The 18,144-nt window shown below is 59.3% G+C and overlaps 2 protein-coding genes across 4 annotated transcripts in view; both read right to left on the minus strand.

Moving 5' to 3' along the window:
• Positions 1–5,082: 5,082 nt before the first annotated feature.
• Positions 5,083–5,382, minus strand: UCN2 (urocortin 2). Its single transcript, XM_036867978.1, has one exon. The coding sequence runs from the start codon at positions 5,380–5,382 to the stop codon at positions 5,083–5,085; it is 300 nt and encodes a 99-aa protein (XP_036723873.1).
• A 1,069-nt stretch (positions 5,383–6,451) lies between these two features.
• COL7A1 (collagen type VII alpha 1 chain) overlaps positions 6,452–18,144 on the minus strand; it is a 32,559-nt gene continuing 20,866 nt past the window's right edge. For all 3 annotated transcript variants that reach the window (XM_036869656.1, XM_036869655.1, XM_036869657.1), the window contains 44 exons: positions 18,056–18,109; positions 17,804–17,872; positions 17,684–17,728; positions 17,508–17,570; positions 17,315–17,359; positions 16,953–16,988; positions 16,782–16,817; positions 16,590–16,634; positions 16,339–16,371; positions 16,199–16,261; positions 16,073–16,108; positions 15,913–15,993; positions 15,708–15,776; positions 15,530–15,565; positions 15,408–15,449; positions 15,208–15,252; positions 15,074–15,118; positions 14,519–14,554; positions 14,376–14,435; positions 14,127–14,234; positions 13,876–13,947; positions 13,686–13,721; positions 13,410–13,469; positions 13,243–13,287; positions 12,976–13,011; positions 12,832–12,867; positions 12,701–12,757; positions 12,493–12,564; positions 11,863–11,934; positions 11,584–11,619; positions 11,211–11,291; positions 10,908–10,961; positions 10,766–10,819; positions 10,629–10,691; positions 9,513–9,575; positions 9,292–9,408; positions 9,032–9,109; positions 8,881–8,934; positions 8,662–8,710; positions 7,946–7,978; positions 7,711–7,797; positions 7,394–7,483; positions 7,108–7,311; positions 6,452–6,798 (listed from right to left, as the gene is read on the minus strand). In XM_036869656.1, coding sequence (XP_036725551.1) covers positions 6,773–6,798; positions 7,108–7,311; positions 7,394–7,483; positions 7,711–7,797; positions 7,946–7,978; positions 8,662–8,710; positions 8,881–8,934; positions 9,032–9,109; positions 9,292–9,408; positions 9,513–9,575; positions 10,629–10,691; positions 10,766–10,819; positions 10,908–10,961; positions 11,211–11,291; positions 11,584–11,619; positions 11,863–11,934; positions 12,493–12,564; positions 12,701–12,757; positions 12,832–12,867; positions 12,976–13,011; positions 13,243–13,287; positions 13,410–13,469; positions 13,686–13,721; positions 13,876–13,947; positions 14,127–14,234; positions 14,376–14,435; positions 14,519–14,554; positions 15,074–15,118; positions 15,208–15,252; positions 15,408–15,449; positions 15,530–15,565; positions 15,708–15,776; positions 15,913–15,993; positions 16,073–16,108; positions 16,199–16,261; positions 16,339–16,371; positions 16,590–16,634; positions 16,782–16,817; positions 16,953–16,988; positions 17,315–17,359; positions 17,508–17,570; positions 17,684–17,728; positions 17,804–17,872; positions 18,056–18,109 — 2,622 coding nt within the window. In that variant the 3' untranslated portion in view covers positions 6,452–6,772. The remainder of the gene's footprint in view (positions 6,799–7,107; positions 7,312–7,393; positions 7,484–7,710; positions 7,798–7,945; positions 7,979–8,661; positions 8,711–8,880; positions 8,935–9,031; positions 9,110–9,291; positions 9,409–9,512; positions 9,576–10,628; positions 10,692–10,765; positions 10,820–10,907; positions 10,962–11,210; positions 11,292–11,583; positions 11,620–11,862; positions 11,935–12,492; positions 12,565–12,700; positions 12,758–12,831; positions 12,868–12,975; positions 13,012–13,242; positions 13,288–13,409; positions 13,470–13,685; positions 13,722–13,875; positions 13,948–14,126; positions 14,235–14,375; positions 14,436–14,518; positions 14,555–15,073; positions 15,119–15,207; positions 15,253–15,407; positions 15,450–15,529; positions 15,566–15,707; positions 15,777–15,912; positions 15,994–16,072; positions 16,109–16,198; positions 16,262–16,338; positions 16,372–16,589; positions 16,635–16,781; positions 16,818–16,952; positions 16,989–17,314; positions 17,360–17,507; positions 17,571–17,683; positions 17,729–17,803; positions 17,873–18,055; positions 18,110–18,144) is intronic.

Genomic DNA, 18,144 nt, shown 5'->3' on the forward strand with positions numbered 1-18,144 from the left:
CTTTGGACCAAGAGGGCCCGCCCCGCATGCCAGGATGGGGGACGCGCATGCCCAGCTCCCCAGTTTCCAGACTTGGATGGTGCAGGCCCCGCCCTGGATGCCGGAGCCCAGCACACCCAACGCGACCCTGATGATTTGCATAGACCTCACCCACGGCTTCGCCCTAGGCGTGCCAGGCTTGCCCCCAGGACACCCGAGGTCCCTCTTCCCGCTCTGCGTGACCTCAGGGCCCCCAGGAGGAGGGGTTTGCATGCGTTGGGGTAGGCCTGCGTGACGCGCAGAGCTTGGTTGGTCAGGACCAGCCTGGCGGCCCCTGCGCAACTCTCATCACTGGCCCGGTTGTCAACTCCGCCGCGCCCCACCGGCCTTGTGCCCCGACCCTCTCTTCTGCTCCGAATCCCGGGACTCTCCACTGCCCACAGGAGCAACCTGCTCAACCACGCTGAAAAAGCTCCTTTATCTCATGGACAGGGACAGAGAACAAATCTCAAAATTAATCGTGTTTCTCTCTTTGCCTTAGCTGCTGGGGAGCTCGGGCTAAACCCCAGCCCACCTGGACGCACGTGAGTGGTACCTAGTAACCAAGCTCCCTGGGGACTCACTGAACCCTGACAGTATCTTACTTCTCCTTCCAGGATTTCATTTTTACCAATTAAATTTTAAATCATAAGTTTACACATTTTTTTCTTTAATGAGCCTCTGCCTCTTCATCAGGAAAATGAAATACACACTGTCATGGATCTTACAAGATTCTGGTATGCGTTAAAAGTGTCAGTGTCTGAGAAATCCATTCTAAAGCACGTTAATGTTATCATTTATTATGTTATTTATCTTCCTCCTGTCTCTAAAAATGCAATGGAGGCAAGGGGCAAGGGAGAGAGCCTGAGTTCGGGAACACGTGGCCTACCTCCTCTCTGTCTCCTCAGCCCAGCCTCTTAAGCTTTGTACACTTTCTGCCCCCGACCTTAGCTGACACTGCTCGAGCCTGGGTCACACTGCCCTCTAGCGATGTCCTCCACCACATCCCCTGGCAGGATCACTGCGTCCCCAAGTTCTCTCTGCTTAATGTGTGCCCAGCCAGGATCCAGGGGTTGGGGCACGGAGAGAAGTCTCCACCCAGTGTTCCACAGGGGCAGCACCCCTCCCTCTGCCCTCCTTGCCACACCCCTGCCTTGAGTCAGTCCTCCAAGTCACAGCCCAGCCCTTCAGAGCCTGGCAAGGACCCTTAAGATGACTGATACAGATGTTTTGCCCACTTCACAGGAAATGAAGGTTAAGGAGGTCCACGTGCTAGAAGCCCACGCAGACCTTCCCTGGAAGCAGCTCAAGCTGCCTCCCCAGGAAATGCCCTGCCTCAGACAGAGTCGACCACTTCCTCCTTCTTCAGCCTCCCTCTTCAGTGCCCACCGTCCACCTCCTTCCCCACCTCATGCCCAGCAGCTGGCACACCCATGGGCAGCTCCTGATGAGCAGGATGCCCCTAGTGACCTTCCGCCCACTTCCTACTTCTCCAAAGCCACTCATTCTGTTCCTGACAAGTCAGACAGACAGTGTATGTCTCCTGGCCACTACCAAGGCCATCCTGGGGCCACCCTAGCCTCAGAGACCTTGTCACCACATACCCACACCCTGTCCAACCCCCAGCAGTCATTGCAAAGTCTACCTCATCTAACATCCACAGACACCCTGCACCTTCTCAGGCCTGCCATTCTCCTCTCCAACCCTCTTGGAATGTTAGTCAAAGGCTGGGGGTAGGGGACAACCAGGGCAGGGCAGGAGGCCAGGGCCATGTCTGGGAAGCCATCCTCACCTCCAGAAGTCTGAGTCTGGCTTCCCAGGAAAAGCAGTGGCTCTGTACCTCCCACTCTTCCCCAGTCTGACCCTGGGCTGACCCAGACATACCTTCCCAAGTCTCTATATCCAGTGCGAGGCCACATGTCAACAGCAGGAGGAGCCTGGAGCCCCTCCCCAAGGCCAGGGTCTATATCTGCTCTGAGGATACTCCCCTCCCATGGCCCCATTTCTCAGGTAGGAAACTGAGGAAGGGGAGAAGGGCCCAGTGTCACAGAACCGCCAGCCCACAGTGCAGGATGGACTCAGCTCAGCTCCCAGCCCTTCAGAACCTCACCTCCCACACCTTGTACTATAACCACACATCCCACCTCCACACTTGGACTCTTGCATGTTCACTCCATTGAAATGCTCTCCTGGCTTTCTGCTCCCTCAGCGTCAATAGATGTCCGATAGAATAACTGGCCCTCATGGCTTTCCCTCCTTGGGGCCACCCCAGAGCGAGCCAGCTCTCCTGGCCCAAGGGTGGGAGGTGTGCTAGATGTCAGTGTGCACTTGTGTGTGAACACATCCTGCTCAGCTTTTCCTCGCTGTGAACCTGCCTGGCCTGGCTCCTGTGGTGCCCTCTGCACTGACCACTGGACCTCCTCCCAGTGTCCCAGACTACAAGCTGTGGGGTGTCCTCAGTCTTCAGTCCTCAATGCTCAAACTCTTCCCAGTCCACGTATCTGCTGGCCAGACTGGCCAAACCGACAGCCACCCTTTGCAGCATATGGGCCCAGGGACCTCAGTACATCCCACACAGACCCACACACCAGTGCACGAAAGCATGGTGTGCACACAGCCACTGGTGCACACACACTAACAGGACCTGCACCCAGGCTGATGCAGAGACAGGCCAGCTGCAGTGAGGCCTGCTGCTCTCTGCTGTCTCCCTTCCCCTTTATTCCCTCCTCCTCTCCCCTCTGCTGTCACTGGGAGGTTGGGGAGTTCCTAGGAGTTCCAGCTTCCTCTGGCCATTTCTAGCCAAGGATCATCCTGTGTCTCCCTGGGTCCAGAGCTCACACAGGGTGTGAGGTTCCAACTTGGGGGTAGAGAGCCATGTAACCAAGCAGCCCGTGAACCCTGGTCTGCACTTGCTGATTCCAGCCTGGCACAGGGCACACAGTAGGTGCTCAAAGTGACTCAGGACCAGCCAGAGCACACAGTAAGGTGCTCAGAGAGGTTCCTGACTGGGACAGAGCACACAGTAGGTGCTTAGAGCAGCTCAGAACCGGCACAAGGCACACAGTAGTTGCCCTAGAAATGCTGGTTTAAGGGCTAAAGTAACATCACATGAAAAACTTCCCAAATGAGCCTCTGGACCTCCCCGAACTGGTATGACCCCTGAGGGGGGACCTGGATAAACATGACCCGTTGGAGGCCAGCAAAGGGCAGAGCAGGAGGCCCCCTGGGAAGCTCCAGCTGACTGTCCCTCCCCCTGGGCTGGAGGAAGAAGCTATTTATAGTTCCCCCTTGGCCCAGCTCCTTCTCCCCGGCAAGGCGCCAGTGTTCCCCCTCCTCCATGCCACTGACAGGCTGATGCCCCTAAGAGCACCCCTATTCCTGGAGAGACCCCCAACACTATCACACCCCTTCTAGCACCACCTCCACTTTGCCCAGGTCTTTTCCCAATGCCCCCACCCTCTCCACCCTGCCCCGTGCCTACCCTGCCTGCTGCTCCCTGACCCGGGGTCCGTCAGGGAGCTGCCTCCTTCCTTGCCTCTGCTCATCCTGCAACCGAACTGGCCTGGGCCGCTGCCCCCTGCAGCTCGGAGTCGGGCAGCCCCGCCCTCCAGGCTCCGGAGAGAGCCCAGCTGGCCGGGTGGCCCCGCCTCTCCAGCCCCGCCTTGGGCCCGCCCCCCAGGGCTGCTGACAACTGTGAGATCTCCGTCAGTGTCCCCAGCCCTGGGCAGCCACACTTCCGACAGTGCTACCTCTTTCTCCAGCCCTCGTCTCCAGCTGGAGTTGTCTACACTACCCAGAATACCTGCCCCATCTGCAGGCAAGCCTGACCACACTCTCCAGAAGGTCAGTCCCATCCCCGGCACAGCAATGGAGTCGGGGTTGTGAGATTAGGCAAAACATACGCCCTGCACACCAAGGGACAGGTCAGTGAAATTGGGGCGGGGGGAGTGGGGAGAGGAGCAACGTAGCCAACTATGACTCCGCCCTCGTGTGTCACTGCCTGGGTGCACACGACTGTGTGATTCTTGTCTATCCCATTCTCCGGTCACTGCATGTATTGAGCGCTCTCTGCGTGCCAGAACCTTCATGTACATTACATCACTCCATGCTCACAAGAAGCTTGGTGGCATCACTCTGCTTTACAGAGGAGAAAACAGGCTTGGAAAGGTGAGGAGGTTTGCTCAGGACAATTCGATGAAGGAGGGACAGTTGGGCCAGAGCCCCAGCAGCCTGAGCTCCTTCTCCCCTGAGCCATGTGCGTCCAAGGGCAGAGGCTGGGTATGCAGGGGTGTGGGTAAGACAGTGACTGGCTATGTGTTGAGCGTGCTTCATGTAGGTTTGGGGGACAAGCTCCTGTTCCTCCCAGCCCCCTCACATGGCCTCACCTTGCTCACACGCACTCACAGCTGTTAGATACACAGAGATGCAGCCACACATGCGTGCACACCCCCCCACACACACAGGGCAAGGCTGCCACGGCCACAGACCTCCCACGTACGACCATCTCACTGTGCCTGGAGATGCCCCTGATGGCCCCATCCATCTGGGGTGGGTGCTGCCTCATGCATGTGACCCTCCGCCAGCATTTCTCTGTGTGGTGACCTGTGGAAAGACAGGGCAGACCTGTGGGTCTGGTCTTAGGTGGGCTGGTCTCCGATGCAGTGATGGTCTCTTGTGTTGAGGTGCCTGAAAGTGGCATTACAGTGACCACATGTGATGGTGTCCAGATGCTCTGTGACTGGACACAAGTGGGACCCAGACATGATAAGACTCCATGCAGTAGTGACCTTCAATGGTAGTGTCCAAGCTGTGCAGACATACTGTAAGCCTGTGGGGCTCCTAAGAGTGGCAAGACTCCACCTGGCAACCTGACACAGCAACATCCAGGCTGTCCAGACACACTGTGACTCTGTGAGGCACTCTGATATGACACCACATGGCAGTGACCCCACGTGGCGGAGTCCTGATGCACCGTGCCCAGATGTAGTACCGTCCAGCTCTGCCGCTGCCTTGCAGGTCTCCCCATCCACGCTGGCTCCATCATTGTGATCCCCTCCCTCAGGCTCAGCGGCAGCCAACGTGGGCCAAGACGTGGGCATTGGCAGCAGCCTGCTCCAGTAAGATCTGCAGGAGGCCAAGGGGGACATCCAGCAAGAGGGTGATGCGGGGCCCAGGGCCAGGGTGGCCCCAAACAGTGGAGGGGCCTGTGGTGCTGGCTAAAGGGCTCTCCGAGGTCACAGGGCAGGGAGTGCCCTGGGGAAAGTTCTGAGGGAGGAGCCGGAAGCCTGGGATAGGGGTTGCTGGGACAAGCAGAGTCCTGACCAATGTCAGGACCATCAGCACCAGCAGAGCCCACCTGGTCATCATGTGGTCAGGCTGTGAGGAGAAAACAGGTTCAGGGCAGGGGCCCTGGTCAGCTATGGCCCATGGACAGAGACAGATGGGGAAAGCAGAGAGACAGAGAGCAGCCAGGCCAGGGACAGAGAGAGACAGAAACAGAGATGAAGGGACAAGAAGAGAGCCAGAGTGAGACAGAGAAAACAGACAGAGCCAGGCAGAGAAGGGGTCAGAGGGACAGAAAGAGTGAGAAAGCGAGTGAGAGAGACAGAGATAGACAAAGTGATGGAGAAACCCAGAGACAGAGAGCCACAGGTACATCTAGATATGGATATATTTTATAGAGAGAGAGATGGGGGGGAGGGAGGAAGAACAAGAACAAGAAGAAGAAAGGGAGGGAGGGAGGAGAGAGGGAGAGGGAGAAAGAGGTGGAAATGCATGAGAGGGAGGCGGAGCAAATGGAGAGTGGAAGAAAAAAGAGACAGAAACTGCCCCAGAGACAGTGCGATGGAAATGAGGATGCAAAGAGAGAGAAACACAGAGGGACCAAAGGGGAGCCTGAGGTCTGAGCAAGAAAGCTTGTAGTAGATCCAGGGCAAAGAAAGGCAGGAATGGGGGTCCTTGAGGCAGAGAAGCAGCCAGAGATCCCAGGGCGCCTCAGGTTCAGAGACCTCCACTGACCCAAATCCCAGATCCACTCAACCCCAAAGGCCCTGCCCATCCCCCTTGACCCCAGTCCTACCAGTAGCAGCCTCCTCTAGGGTAAGCTGGGGCCAGGCAGTGCTGTGCTGTGGTCTGCCTCTCTGCCCCCTTCAGGGCCCATTTATCTCCCTCAGCCCCTGGGCTGAGAGCTGGGGCCTGTCTCCTGGCTTGAGGCAGCCCCCCACCTATGATTCATCCCCTCCTGGGGAGCAGTGAGATCCTCAGCCCCTACCCTGTCTTCTTTCTGGGGACAAGTTGGGGACTGAGGGTCACAGGACAGTGACCAGGGCTGGACAGAGGGACTCTGTACCCACTTGGGATGGTACTGCCCTCCCAGGGAAAACCTGCCCCGCTGACACCCACACCTCCCCAAACAGTCACAACAGGGGCCTTTAAACAGCAGCTTTAATGCCCCCCAGAATCAGCACCATGTCGTCACAGGCTTGGGTCAAGGGGCAGGTCAGATGCGGTCAGATTCAGTCACATCCGCTCACTGCCCACAGCCATCCCCACACTGAGTCATCTGCCGGGGAGGCAGGAGCCACAATGGAGGTTTGTCCACAAGGGGGAAGGCTAGACCCATGGAACAAGTCACTGACATTAACGGACATGCTCATGCACGCTCACGTGCACGCAGGCCTCTAGCACCAAGGGGAGGGACAGCAGGATCCAGCTGAGACACCGACTCCTCCAGGGGATGCTGAACTTCAGCTCATCATCTGCCTAAACTCCGGGCAGCACCTGGGTGGGGCAGGTTGGGTTCAGCCATCTGACCTTACCCATCACATCGGCCACGGAGAATGGGGAAGCTGGGGGCATAGGGTGTGGAGGCTGTGCCCGCAGAGAGGGATGCTCCCTCAGGTCTTTAAGGGAGGGAGCACTGAGGGGGGCCATACTGGGGACTCCACATAGAGCTGGGGTTCTCTCCTCAGCTCTTTGGTCTCGGGTGTCTGTTCCAGGTCCCCCAGTCTGAGGGGGCTTCTGACCCAGGACCCTGACCCTGGACATGATCTGGGTAGGCCCCTAATGGGATGGGAGGTACGCCCATACCTGTCCCCTGGCTCTGCGCCACCCGGGGCGGGCAGCGGCGCTCACAGGCCTCACGGGTCCCAAAACGGTTGGCATTCCCTCCGCAGCCACCATAGACAAAGGGGTGACAGGCCTCTATACCACCTGCCACAGCCCGATGATACCAGCGCAGGGTGTAGGCAGTACAGGAGCCCTCGTCCAGTGGAAGTGAGCAGGGGTCTGGGGCTGATGGAGGTCAGAGAGGTCAGCAGGGATGGGCTCTGTCTGCCCCTCCCCAAACCCCTCTGGGCCCAGCCCCCTTTCTCACCATCGCCATCCCAAGGAGCCTCAGGGTCCTGGTATTCCTCCACGGAATACTCAGAGTATTCGTACTCATCGTCCTCGGGAGGCACCTGGCCTGCACGCATGGTGGGGTGTGCTGTGAGCAGGGCCCCGGCAGGGCCGGGTTCATGCTGCCCAACCCTGGCCCTTGGATGGGGTGGGCAGCACTGGTCTCCCACGTGTACACAAGAGTGTTCCCTGCATGTGGACCCTACACGTGTGGTGTGGGCCCTGCACACATGAGCAGCCCCGTGTGTGTCTGTGATCCCACCCCACACGCCCCATGGCTCCAGCTGTCCTCACCTTCCTCCTCTGCATGGGAGACGCGGAGAACGGGCACGGCGTGGAGCTGGGGGCCAGCGGTGTCTGCAGCATAACTAGGGAGGGGTCCTAGAGCCAGAAGCAGGGGCACAGGGCCCTGGGGTCAGCATGGTGGCCACCCCAGCCAAGCCCCTGCTTAGAGGACCCAGGTGATGGGCACAGCAGGGCCTGGGGTGAGGAAAGTTCCGGGAGCAGAAAATACCAGAAAACTACTCACGTGATCCAGATGTGATAAACTGGCCCTGGCAGGCTGGAGGGGTCAGAGAGGGGGCAGGGAGAGAGACAATAACAGAGCAGGAGACAAAGATGGAAAGAGGCAGGGAGAGAGACACACACGGGGGCAGAGACATACAGAGGGGGACAGCAGGAGAGAGTGGCAGACAGGAGAGAGAGGAAGGGAAGCAGATGCAGAGAGAGAGAGAAAGAGAAAGAAAGGAAGGGGAGAAGCAGACAAAGGGCGAGAGCGAAGTTGGGAACAGGCCAAAAAAGGGCAAGAGAGAGAGGGAGAGACAGCCAGTCAGGAGCCGGCAGGCATGGAGACAGGGGGACAGCAGCCACAGAGAGAGGCGGAAGGAGACGAGCTTCACTCTCTGACGCCCCCCAGGGCCACCAGAGCCCTCCACCCAAACCCTGGCTCCACATCAGGCCCTGAGGAACTGGCTCTGCTCACACCTTCACCCCCTCCACGCGCCACCATCCTGGGCACCCAGGAACACTACGTGTCCCTCCACCTCTGCCTGGGTCTCCATTTGGGGAAGTCCTGTCAGCATGCCTGTCCTGAAACACCTGTGTGCTTTTTGTATCCATCTGTCTCCACCCATCTCCTTGACTGCTTGCCCCTTGGAAGTTCTGGGGATGCTGCCTGCCCCTGTCTAGGGGTACGGGGATGGAGTGGGGTGGTACCCAAGAGACTCTGGGCTGGGCCCCACTCACCACAATGCTGACTCATCTCCTGACGCACAAGGCCCCGAATGTCATCCTCCTAGGAGCCCAAGACCACAAGGGTCATGAAGAACCAATGGATCACAGAAGGCCAAAGGGTACATGATGCAGGGATCATGGAGGGACAGCGCTGAGTCAGGGTCCAGGGTCCAGGGGGTCGGGGGTTGGGTGCAGGAGGCAGAGCCCACAACCCCCATACCCCACACTCACTGTCAGTGCAGCTTCTCCCTTCTCACCGCGGGGCCCCGCAGGTCCTGGCCGCCCCTATGTGCAATGGATAGGACCAGGCTGTGACCTCTGATCTCACAGACACCAGAGGTCACCCCAACCTTTGACCCCAAGCCCAGGAATCCCCACTCACCTGCTCCCCTCTCTCTCCAGGGGTTCCAGGGACCCCAGGGGCCCCCACCACACTCTCTCCAGGGGGACCTCGTTCACCCTGTCAGACAGGACCAAGTAAGCAGGGTCAGAGGCAGTGGGGGTCAGAAGTAGGACAAATTGGGATCATAAGTTCAGAGGTTGGGGCAAAGATATTGGGGGAATGGGTTGCAGAGCCAGAGGTCAATGAGGTGTGAAGGGTCAGTGAGGCTCAGGGGTCTGGAGTCAGTCAGGGCCCCTCACCTTCTGGCCCTGAAGTCCTTCAGGGCCTTTGGGACCAATACTGCCAGGTGGCCCGGGGGGACCACTAGAGCCATCACTGCCCCTGGGACCTGGGAAGCCCCCAATTCCTGGAGGCCCCTGAGGAGAGATAGGTCAGAGTCAGTGATGAGAGCTTCCAAAGATGGACCCACTTCCAGAGAATACCATCTCCTCAATTCACCATGACCTTAGCCTCAACTTACCCGCTCCCCTTTCTCGCCCTGGTCACCCTTGGGTCCTGGCTGCCCATCAAAACCGCGGTCACCCTGGGAACAGAAAGAAGCATGAGAGTCCCTCTGCCTTGGCCTACCTCAGCTCAACCCCCATAAGCCCCCAGGCCCAATGGCCATAACCTCAAGTACCTGTGGCCCTACCAGCCGGAGACCCTCAATCTGCCATGATACCCATGACCCTGACCCCACTGTGATGCCCCTTGCCCTGACTCCACCTATTTCCCCTACACTGACACTCCAACCTCCCCACTGACCTCCACCCACCGTAACCCCTCAGCCCTGAGGCATGTGCTGCTCCACCTCCCATCCCTTAATCCTAAATGTGCATTGTGGGGACTTCCCTGCCAGTCCAGTGGTTAAGACTCCACGCTTCGGAATTTCCCTGGTGGTCCAGTGGTAAAGGATCTGCCTTACGATGCAGGGGACGTGGGTTTGATCCCTGGTCAGGGAACTAAGATCCCACATGCTGCGGGGCAACTAAGCACACGAGCCACAACTACTGAGCTTGCGCACCTCAACTAGAGAGACTGCATGCCACAAACTACAGAGCCCACGCGCTCTGGAACCCGTGCGCCACAACTACAGAGCCCACGTGCCCTGGAGCCTGCGTGCCACAACTAGAGAAGAGAAAACCCGCATGCCGCAGCTAGAGAGAAGCCCGTGCGCCGCAACATAGAGCCCACACACTGCAACGAAAGATCCCGCATGCCTCAATGAAGATCCCACGTGCCGCAACTAAGACCCAACGCAGCCAAAGAGAAATAAAAATAAAATAAATAAATAATAACTCAATCTTAAAAGAAAAAAAAAAAAAGACTCTGCGCTGCCACTGAGGGGGCACGGATTCAATCCCTGGTCGGAGAACTAAGATCCCGCATGCCACACGGTGCGGCCAAAGAAAAAAAAAAAAGCACATTGTGACCCCAACCCACCCTGAAACCTTAAGACCAGCCCCACTCCACCCCCCAATGTCCCAACCTTTCACAACCCAAAACCTTCCTTGACCCAAAACCTTCACGACCCAACCATGCCCTTCCCTGCCCAATCCTAAACCCCCGATGTCCACTGTTGAGAGAGACCCCATACCTTGGGACCGATCAGGCCCTCCTTCCCAGGGGCCCCTGACTGGCCTGGAACACCTGGCTCCCCCTGGAGAAGAGAAGACATTAGCCAGGCCCTGGTCCACCCATTCACTCCTCATTCTGGGGGTGCCCCACTCTCACCAACTCTCCTTTGCGTCCTGCCAGCCCTGGGCGGCCTAGGGCACCAGCTTCTCCCTGCAGGGATCAGGTGGAGGGATCAGCCTTAGGGCCCAGGCCTCACAACCCCCCACATCCCCACGCATATGCCCCATCACCCCTGTACCTTATCTCCCTTCTCTCCATCAAGGCCACAGGCTCCCTTAACCCCCCGTTCGCCCTGCGGGAGAAAAGAAGTGAAAAATGACTTCCAGATACCTCACCCTGTAACCCCTTGACCCTGAAACTACTCTCCAAACTGGCCTTAGATACTCCAACCTCTGACCTTCCAACCTCTAACCTAACACCTCACATTCAACCCCGGATACCCCCACATCTGACCCCAGATACCTGACCTCTGACCCCAGATACCTCACCCTCCAACATCAGGTCCTCCTGATTAGGGGGAAAAAAACAGTCCCCTTCCCACCTTGAGGCCCCGGGGACCCATGAAGCCAACATCTCCTTTGTCTCCTCGGACACCAGGGGCTCCATCTTTTCCTCGGGATCCCTGGGGGGAAAGGGGTCAATATGAGGCCAGGGGAGGTCAGTGAGGGATCAGAGGGAATCACTTTGGATGTAATGGACAGGGAACACCATAGGGGTGAGAATCATCATTAGGGGCCAGAGCCACTGGAAGGGCAGGGTTTTCCATGGGGATGAGGGTCACCATGGGTAGGGGTCACTATGTGGGTGGAACCATCATGGGGGCTACTGTGAAGGTAGGGGGGTGCCTGGACAACATGAGAGCACTGGTTCACTGTAAGGTCAAAGGCCACTACATGGGCATGGGGGCATCTTACCGGCTCACCAGGGATCCCTGCAGCACCAGGCTCACCCTGTGGGAAACACAGATGGGGGAGGGCAGCCCTTCAGTGTGACTGTCCCCTATGCTGGCCTGTCTGCTGCACATGCAGCCACTCGGTGACTGCAGCCAGGGCCCAGGCTGCACAAGGAGCCCGTGTGAGCACATATGGGGCCAACAGCGAGGGAGGCAGGAAACCCTCCAATGCTCAGAGGACACCCCTGGGACAGGGGTGTGTGATGCATGGCTCTGGGTCTGTACCTGGGGCTGGACTTGCCTTGGGTCCTGTGAGTCCACGCACCCCCAGCAACCCTGCTGAGCCCTTGTCTCCAGGCTGTCCCTTGGCGCCCTGTGGGAGTGACCAGGAGAGGGACACAATCAGGACCAGACCAGGCTGCATGCTCGGAGAATGACTGGAACCTGCTGGCTGGGGCGGAGCTGGCCAGTGCTGCTCCCACGCACTTCCCCACGGCCCCTTCCCTTCCAGCCCACGCCCCAGCAGGGTGGAGCTGGGGACTGTGGCTTGTGGGGTGGCTCATTTCTCACCCCAGGACCCCCAGATTCCTGCCACTCCTCTTACCACTGGGCCCCTACCCTTACCCCTACCTGGAGTACCCCTAACAGCCAAGGAGCCCCCTTCCCATTCCCACAGGCACTCTCATAGAGCCACAGGCCACAGACTCCCCTTCTCACCTCATATCCAGACCCTTGAGCCCCTCCCATAGAGCCCCCAAGCTCTCAGCTACCCCACAGAGTTGCTACAGCTGACAGAACCCCCTCCCCTCTGACCCCCAGAAAGCCCCCTCCCATCCTCCCCTCCTGTCCTCACAGACCCTCCATGGAGCCCCCCAGCCTGTAGGACCCCCCTCCTCACCCTGTATAGAATATCCCAACCTCATCCCCATACCTTTTCTCCAGCATCCCCACTGTCTCCCCGAGGTCCTTTGTCACCATCTATGCCCCGAGGCCCTCGTTCACCCTGGGTCAGGGTCAGAAATCAGGGTCAGGGGCTAAAAGTCCCTTACCCTCTGAGGGTTTCAGCTCTCAGATCCCCTGGCCCAGCCCACACAGAAGCCCCTCCCACACCCATCTGCACATGGACCAGACCCACTCACCATGTCCCCCTTGGCACCCCGTGGCCCCGGAGGCCCCATAATCACAGCTGAGTCACCCTGAGTGGACAGGGGGCAGTCAGAGGAGTCAGGGGCACCCTTAGTCCCCTGCCCTCCCCCATGCGCACACTCACCTTGTCACCCTTTAGCCCTGAGGTTCCAGTGTCACCCTATTGGGTGGAAGAGTGTGAGTCTCACCCAAATAGAGAAGTCCCAAATCCTGAGTTACAAGATCCCCACCCACACTGACCCCAGGGGCCTCTTCCCCATATCCTTACCTTCTCCCCACGCTCCCCCCGGCTGCCTGGGGGACCCTGTATGAGAGAAGAAAATGGTGAGCTAAGGGAATTTGTGGGGACTACTGGGGAGATAGCTCAGGGGGCAGGGGAGGACTGGGGGGCCCGGGGGAATGGGGGAGACAAAGGACCAGAGAGTAGCCAAGGAGAACCAGAGGGCTGCAGAAGGCTGCAGAGTGTCACAAGGGCACAGAGGGCACGGGCAGGGGACTGAGTCACATCACTGGCTCTTTCCCCAGGGGGACCCACCACGAGTCCTCGGGGTCCCTCCAGGCCGGGGCGGCCATCTTCACCCTGGATGGTGACAATAGATTCAATGACTCGGTAAGTTGGAAATCAGAGGCGAGAGCTGTGATGAAGGGAGTCCCAGGGTGGCTCCCTGGAATGGCCATGGCTGCAGAGCAGGACATACGTACCCGGACACCTGGCTCCCCACGCTCGCCTCGGGCCCCAGGCGGCCCTGCTCCAGGGTCTCCCTGGAGATCAATAGGACACCAGGGATCAGTGAGGGGAATTGGTGGAGGACAGAGGGTCATGGGAGGTCGGTGGAGGTTGGAGGGAGTGACAGGGGTCAGTGGAGATTGGAGGAGGTGACAGGGGTCAGTGGAGATTAGAGGGGGTGACAGGGGTTAGTGGAAGCTGGAGGGGGTGGCAGGGGTGAAAGAGAGAGCCAGCAGCATTGTCCCATCTACCTTGTCTCCTTTGAGTCCAGGGGCCCCAGGTGCTCCCTGTGGGCAGAGTGAGGTGAGGCTTCTGTGACCCTCAAAGGCACACACACATCTAGCCACACAGTGTGGCATAGTCCCCAGCCTAAGTCCCCACATGGACAGACTCCAACACACAGCAATCAGAGACATGGGGCGTTGGGGCACTTCTACTCACCGCTAACCCAAGGGGTCCAGGTGGCCCCAAGGGACCTGGGGCTCCCTCTCTCCCTGGGGGGCCTGCCAGACCCTACAGTGAAAATGAGGCAAGAGAGGCGAAGGGTGACTTGGGAACCTTCCTCCCGTGCTGTCCCCCCAAGACCAGGAGCCCCCTCGGCAGGGTTGGGCCCCCTTCTCCTCCTCACCCAGTACCAGATTCAGAGGTCCTGAAGTCACCAAGTCCCCACATGCAGCCCTTAGCGCCCTTACCCGCTCTCCACTGGGGCCCGGCTGACCCATCTCTCCTCGAGGGCCTGTCTGACCGGGGAACCCCGCAATACCAGGAGCACCAGGGGTGCCAGGGGAGCCCAAGTCTCCCTGGAACAAAAATAGCAAAGGGAGGAATGGCTCCAGCAGGACCCCTTCCCAGGACAAGCCCCAGAATACCCTCTTCCTCCCACCTCCAGGCCCCCCGCCCCACCTGCTGCCCCCACTACTAGTGATGGGGCATTGTTTTACCTTTAGACCTGGAGGACCAATTGGCCCAGGGGGCCCCTGGACCCCAACTCCTGGGTCACCCTTCAAGGGAAAGAAGAGTCAGATCAGGCTCAGGGAGTCTCAGGACCATGACCCCCAGCAGGGATGCTTTAGGGCACACATACCTTGTGACCTTTGAGTCCTGGAGCCCCTTTCTGACCCTAAAAAAAACAAAGTAAACAGCATTTGAGAGTAGGAACATGAACCCAGAGCTCAGGTATGGCCCCAAAACATTCCCAGGGGAGCCCAGAGGTGACCACAGCCATTTGGGACCGAGGATGTGAGTGCAGGTACATGGGAGTGCAGACAGGAGCAGGAACTCAGACATGTCCCATCCCAGGGAGCTTAGACATGACCACAGACATGAGCTCAGATACGGGAGCACAGACAGGGTGGGGAAAGGGGCAGCACCAATACATGACGAAGGAGAGGCCCACAAGAACTCCCATGTGTCCTGAGACCTGGGAGATCAGACAGGAGCACATGTGCTCAGACACAGGGGGGAACAGGCACGTGGAAGCCAGGAGGCGTGACCCCCGCATGCTCCCAGAGCAGGACCCTGAATGCTGGAATGTTCAGCCAGGCTCGGGTTCAGATGTGCCCAGGCCCAGGAACGGTGCCTCACATCCACAACTGCACTCCTCAACCCAGACTCAGACTCGCCCAGACCCCAGACTCACATCTTCACCAGGATCTCCAGGCTCCCCGGCACGGCCGGCTTCACCCTGCATAGAAAGGGTGGTGAGGGTGTCTAGCCACCCAACCATACCCCTCCCTGCCCAATGCACAGGCCCTGGGGCCAGGCCCACCTCACCTTTTCGCCTCGCGGCCCCGGCAGTCCTCGGTCACCTTTGGCTCCCTGTGGATACAGGGGTCAGGAGGACACATGGGTGTCAAGGGCACAGACAGCTGAGACTCAAAGAGGGAGCATGAGGCCCGGACCACGTAGGGCATATTATGGAAGGTGAGGGTCACGGGGGTGGAGGAACTATACTGTGGAGGTTCCACACTCACCGGCTCTCCCACCAGGTCTCCAGCAAGGCCTCCAGGGGCGCCCTGATGAGGGAAAGGGGTCAGTGGGGTTCCTCAGCTCCTAACCCTTGTCCCCCCCAAACCGGGGCCTCCCACACACTCACCTTCTCTCCCTTTGCTCCAGGGGGCCCGACCACAGCCTGCAGGGAACTCCTGGTGAGTTACCTCGCCTCCTGCCACCTCCCCATCCCCACCCCGCCGTCCATATGGAAGGGACAAACTAGGCTTGGAGGTGAGGCAGAGGAGCAGATGCAGAAGGTGGGGGTCAGGATCAAAGATCACCTGTCCAGGGGTGCCCATGGGTCCAGGCTCTCCTTTAGGTCCGACAGGGCCAGGCAGACCTGGTGACCCCTGTGGCAGAATGGCGGGTGGAACTCAGTGCCTCTCCACCTCCTGCCCCTGCTGCCCAGCCCTCCTCTTCCTCCAGGCACACGGCTGGCACAGGTCCCATCACATGCCCACAGCGAGCTCCCCTCAGAACACACACCGGCACGCCAGGGGCTCCTCTGTCTCCGTCCTTCCCACTGGCACCATCACGACCTGACACTCCCGGCTTCCCCGTCTCCCCCTGAGAAGGGAGAGCTCTGTCAGGGGCCTGCCCCCTGACGCCTGACCCCCGGAGTCCAGCCCTGATTCCCAGGACTCACCACTTGTCCAGGCAAACCTGGTGCCCCCTGAGGACCCTGAAGGAAACAAGTCAGATGTGAGAGGGACATGGAGAGCACGGGACCCAGAGGGCAGGGACATGCTATCCCTGCAGGGGCCTCACTCACCACAAGACCTGAAGTGCCAGGGGGGCCAGGAAGTCCCACAGCTCCAGTGGGTCCAGGCAGGCCCTGGAGGAAGAAAAAGTTCAGGGCAGTGCCAACCCCACCCAGCTCCCTGTGACTAACCCATGGGCTGGGTCACTCACCCGTCCTGGTGGTCCTGTCTCTCCGGGCTCCCCCTGCCAAAACCCCAGAGACTGCATGACCCCACAGATGAACGAGAGGCCCTTCAGCCCCCATCCACAAGCAAAGCCCACATGGACGGGGCACCTTGGTGCTCAGTTGCATTACAGGGCAGTGACATTCCCAGAGGTTGGCAGATGTTATCCTGGTGCAGACAGGCTGCTCCAAGCCACCACCTCCTTCCAGCCACACACCCATACATGCCTATACTCACCTTCAGGCCAGAAGGTCCCTGGGGTCCCGCAGGGCCAGCAAGACCCTAGAAAAGAGTATCAAGGGCAGGAAACTGGGGTCAGAGTCATCCACCTGGACTCATGGACTAACACAAACAAGTTATCCAACTGAGTCATCAGTGGGGACCAATGCCTGTCCCACCCCCACCAGGCAGTGCTTCCCCATCACTCACCGGGGCACCGGGTGGTCCAGGGTCTCCATGGCCACCCTGTTGGAGAGAGAAAGAGCCAGATGAGTGGGAGCCAATCCCACCCTCCCAGGGAAACTGAGGCAGTACTGCCCATTGTAGGGGTTGCCCACTGTAGGATGGGAACAGGAGGGAGCAGGATTCTGGGGTACTCACCATTGGGCCAGGGGCCCCCCTCGGACCTTGCAGACCCTGGATAGAGAAGGGGGCTGCTGAGCCTCAGTCTGGCCTCACTTGGGCCTGTTCCTGCCCTCTGGAGACCTTTGCCTGGGGGCCCCACTTCTGCACCTCCACCCCTCCCAGGCATAAATCACCCCGTACCCACAGACTGCCCCACATGGACAATACACATGGGCCTGTACGCGTACACAGCCATCATGCATCTGCACTCAGACCTGGGCGCCCAGTCACCACACCCCGGCACTGGTCACTGGTGACATGTGCATACGGCAGCCAGCACACAGCAAAGGGTAGCTGTTCCCCAGAATGTCGGCCAGGCTGTTCCTGCCATCACTCACCGGCTTCCCCTCAGGCCCAGCCACACCACGCTCTCCTGGCAGACCCTAGAGAGAACACGTTTAAGGCCACACTGTCCTCGTTCCCCATCCCAGCTTCCCCCTAGACAGTCCCAGGCAGAGCAGACTCCAGCGCGGACAACACAAGTGAGAGCCGTGTACTTGTGCACACACGGCCCGTGGGGCAAGGACTCACCGGGTTGCCATTTTGACCCCTCTGTCCAGGCTCTCCCCAGTCTCCCTTGATGCCTGGCTCACCCTGCAAGCAGAATGTCATGCCCTGAGCCCCCATCACTGCCAGGTGCCCACAGACATGCCACCCCGGCATGCCCTCCCGCAGGGGAGGGGAAACATGGTGGGGGGAGGCCTTACCCTGTCTCCTTTGAGGCCTCGGTTGCCGTCACTGCCTGGCTCCCCCTGTGGGGATGACATGTCAAGCCAGGCGCTGGCGCCATGGCAAGGGTGGCCCCCAGGTTGATCCCACACACTGACCTTAGCACCCTTGAGTCCAGGGGGTCCTGGTTCTCTAGAGAGTCCAGAACCTGGCTCATCCATGGCCACCTACAAGCACAAGGTCACAGTGGAGAGATGTGTCTGTCACAGAGGCATGGAGGGGTCATCCCAAATCACAGGGTGCCAGAGGGTTGTAGGGTCAGAGTCACCACATGGAATTTCTGGGGCTCAAGCCAATGGTGGCCTCTTGGTGACAGCAGTCACAGGTTTGGGCAGAGCTGGGGTGATCACCTTGGGGCCAGGGGGGCCAGGGGGTCCAGGGAGGCCAGGAGGGCCGTCTCTGCCCTGCAGAAAAGAAGGAAATGGGTAGCCACCCCAAC

Source organism: Balaenoptera musculus, chromosome 11 (assembly GCF_009873245.2).
Source record: "Balaenoptera musculus isolate JJ_BM4_2016_0621 chromosome 11, mBalMus1.pri.v3, whole genome shotgun sequence".
In the NCBI taxonomy this organism is placed as follows: Eukaryota; Metazoa; Chordata; class Mammalia; order Artiodactyla; family Balaenopteridae; genus Balaenoptera; species Balaenoptera musculus.

Coding starts and splice junctions, on each gene's coding strand:
- UCN2 (XM_036867978.1), bottom strand. CDS start 5,382: ATGACCAGGTGGGCTCTGCTGGTGCTGATGGTCCTGACATTGGTCAGG.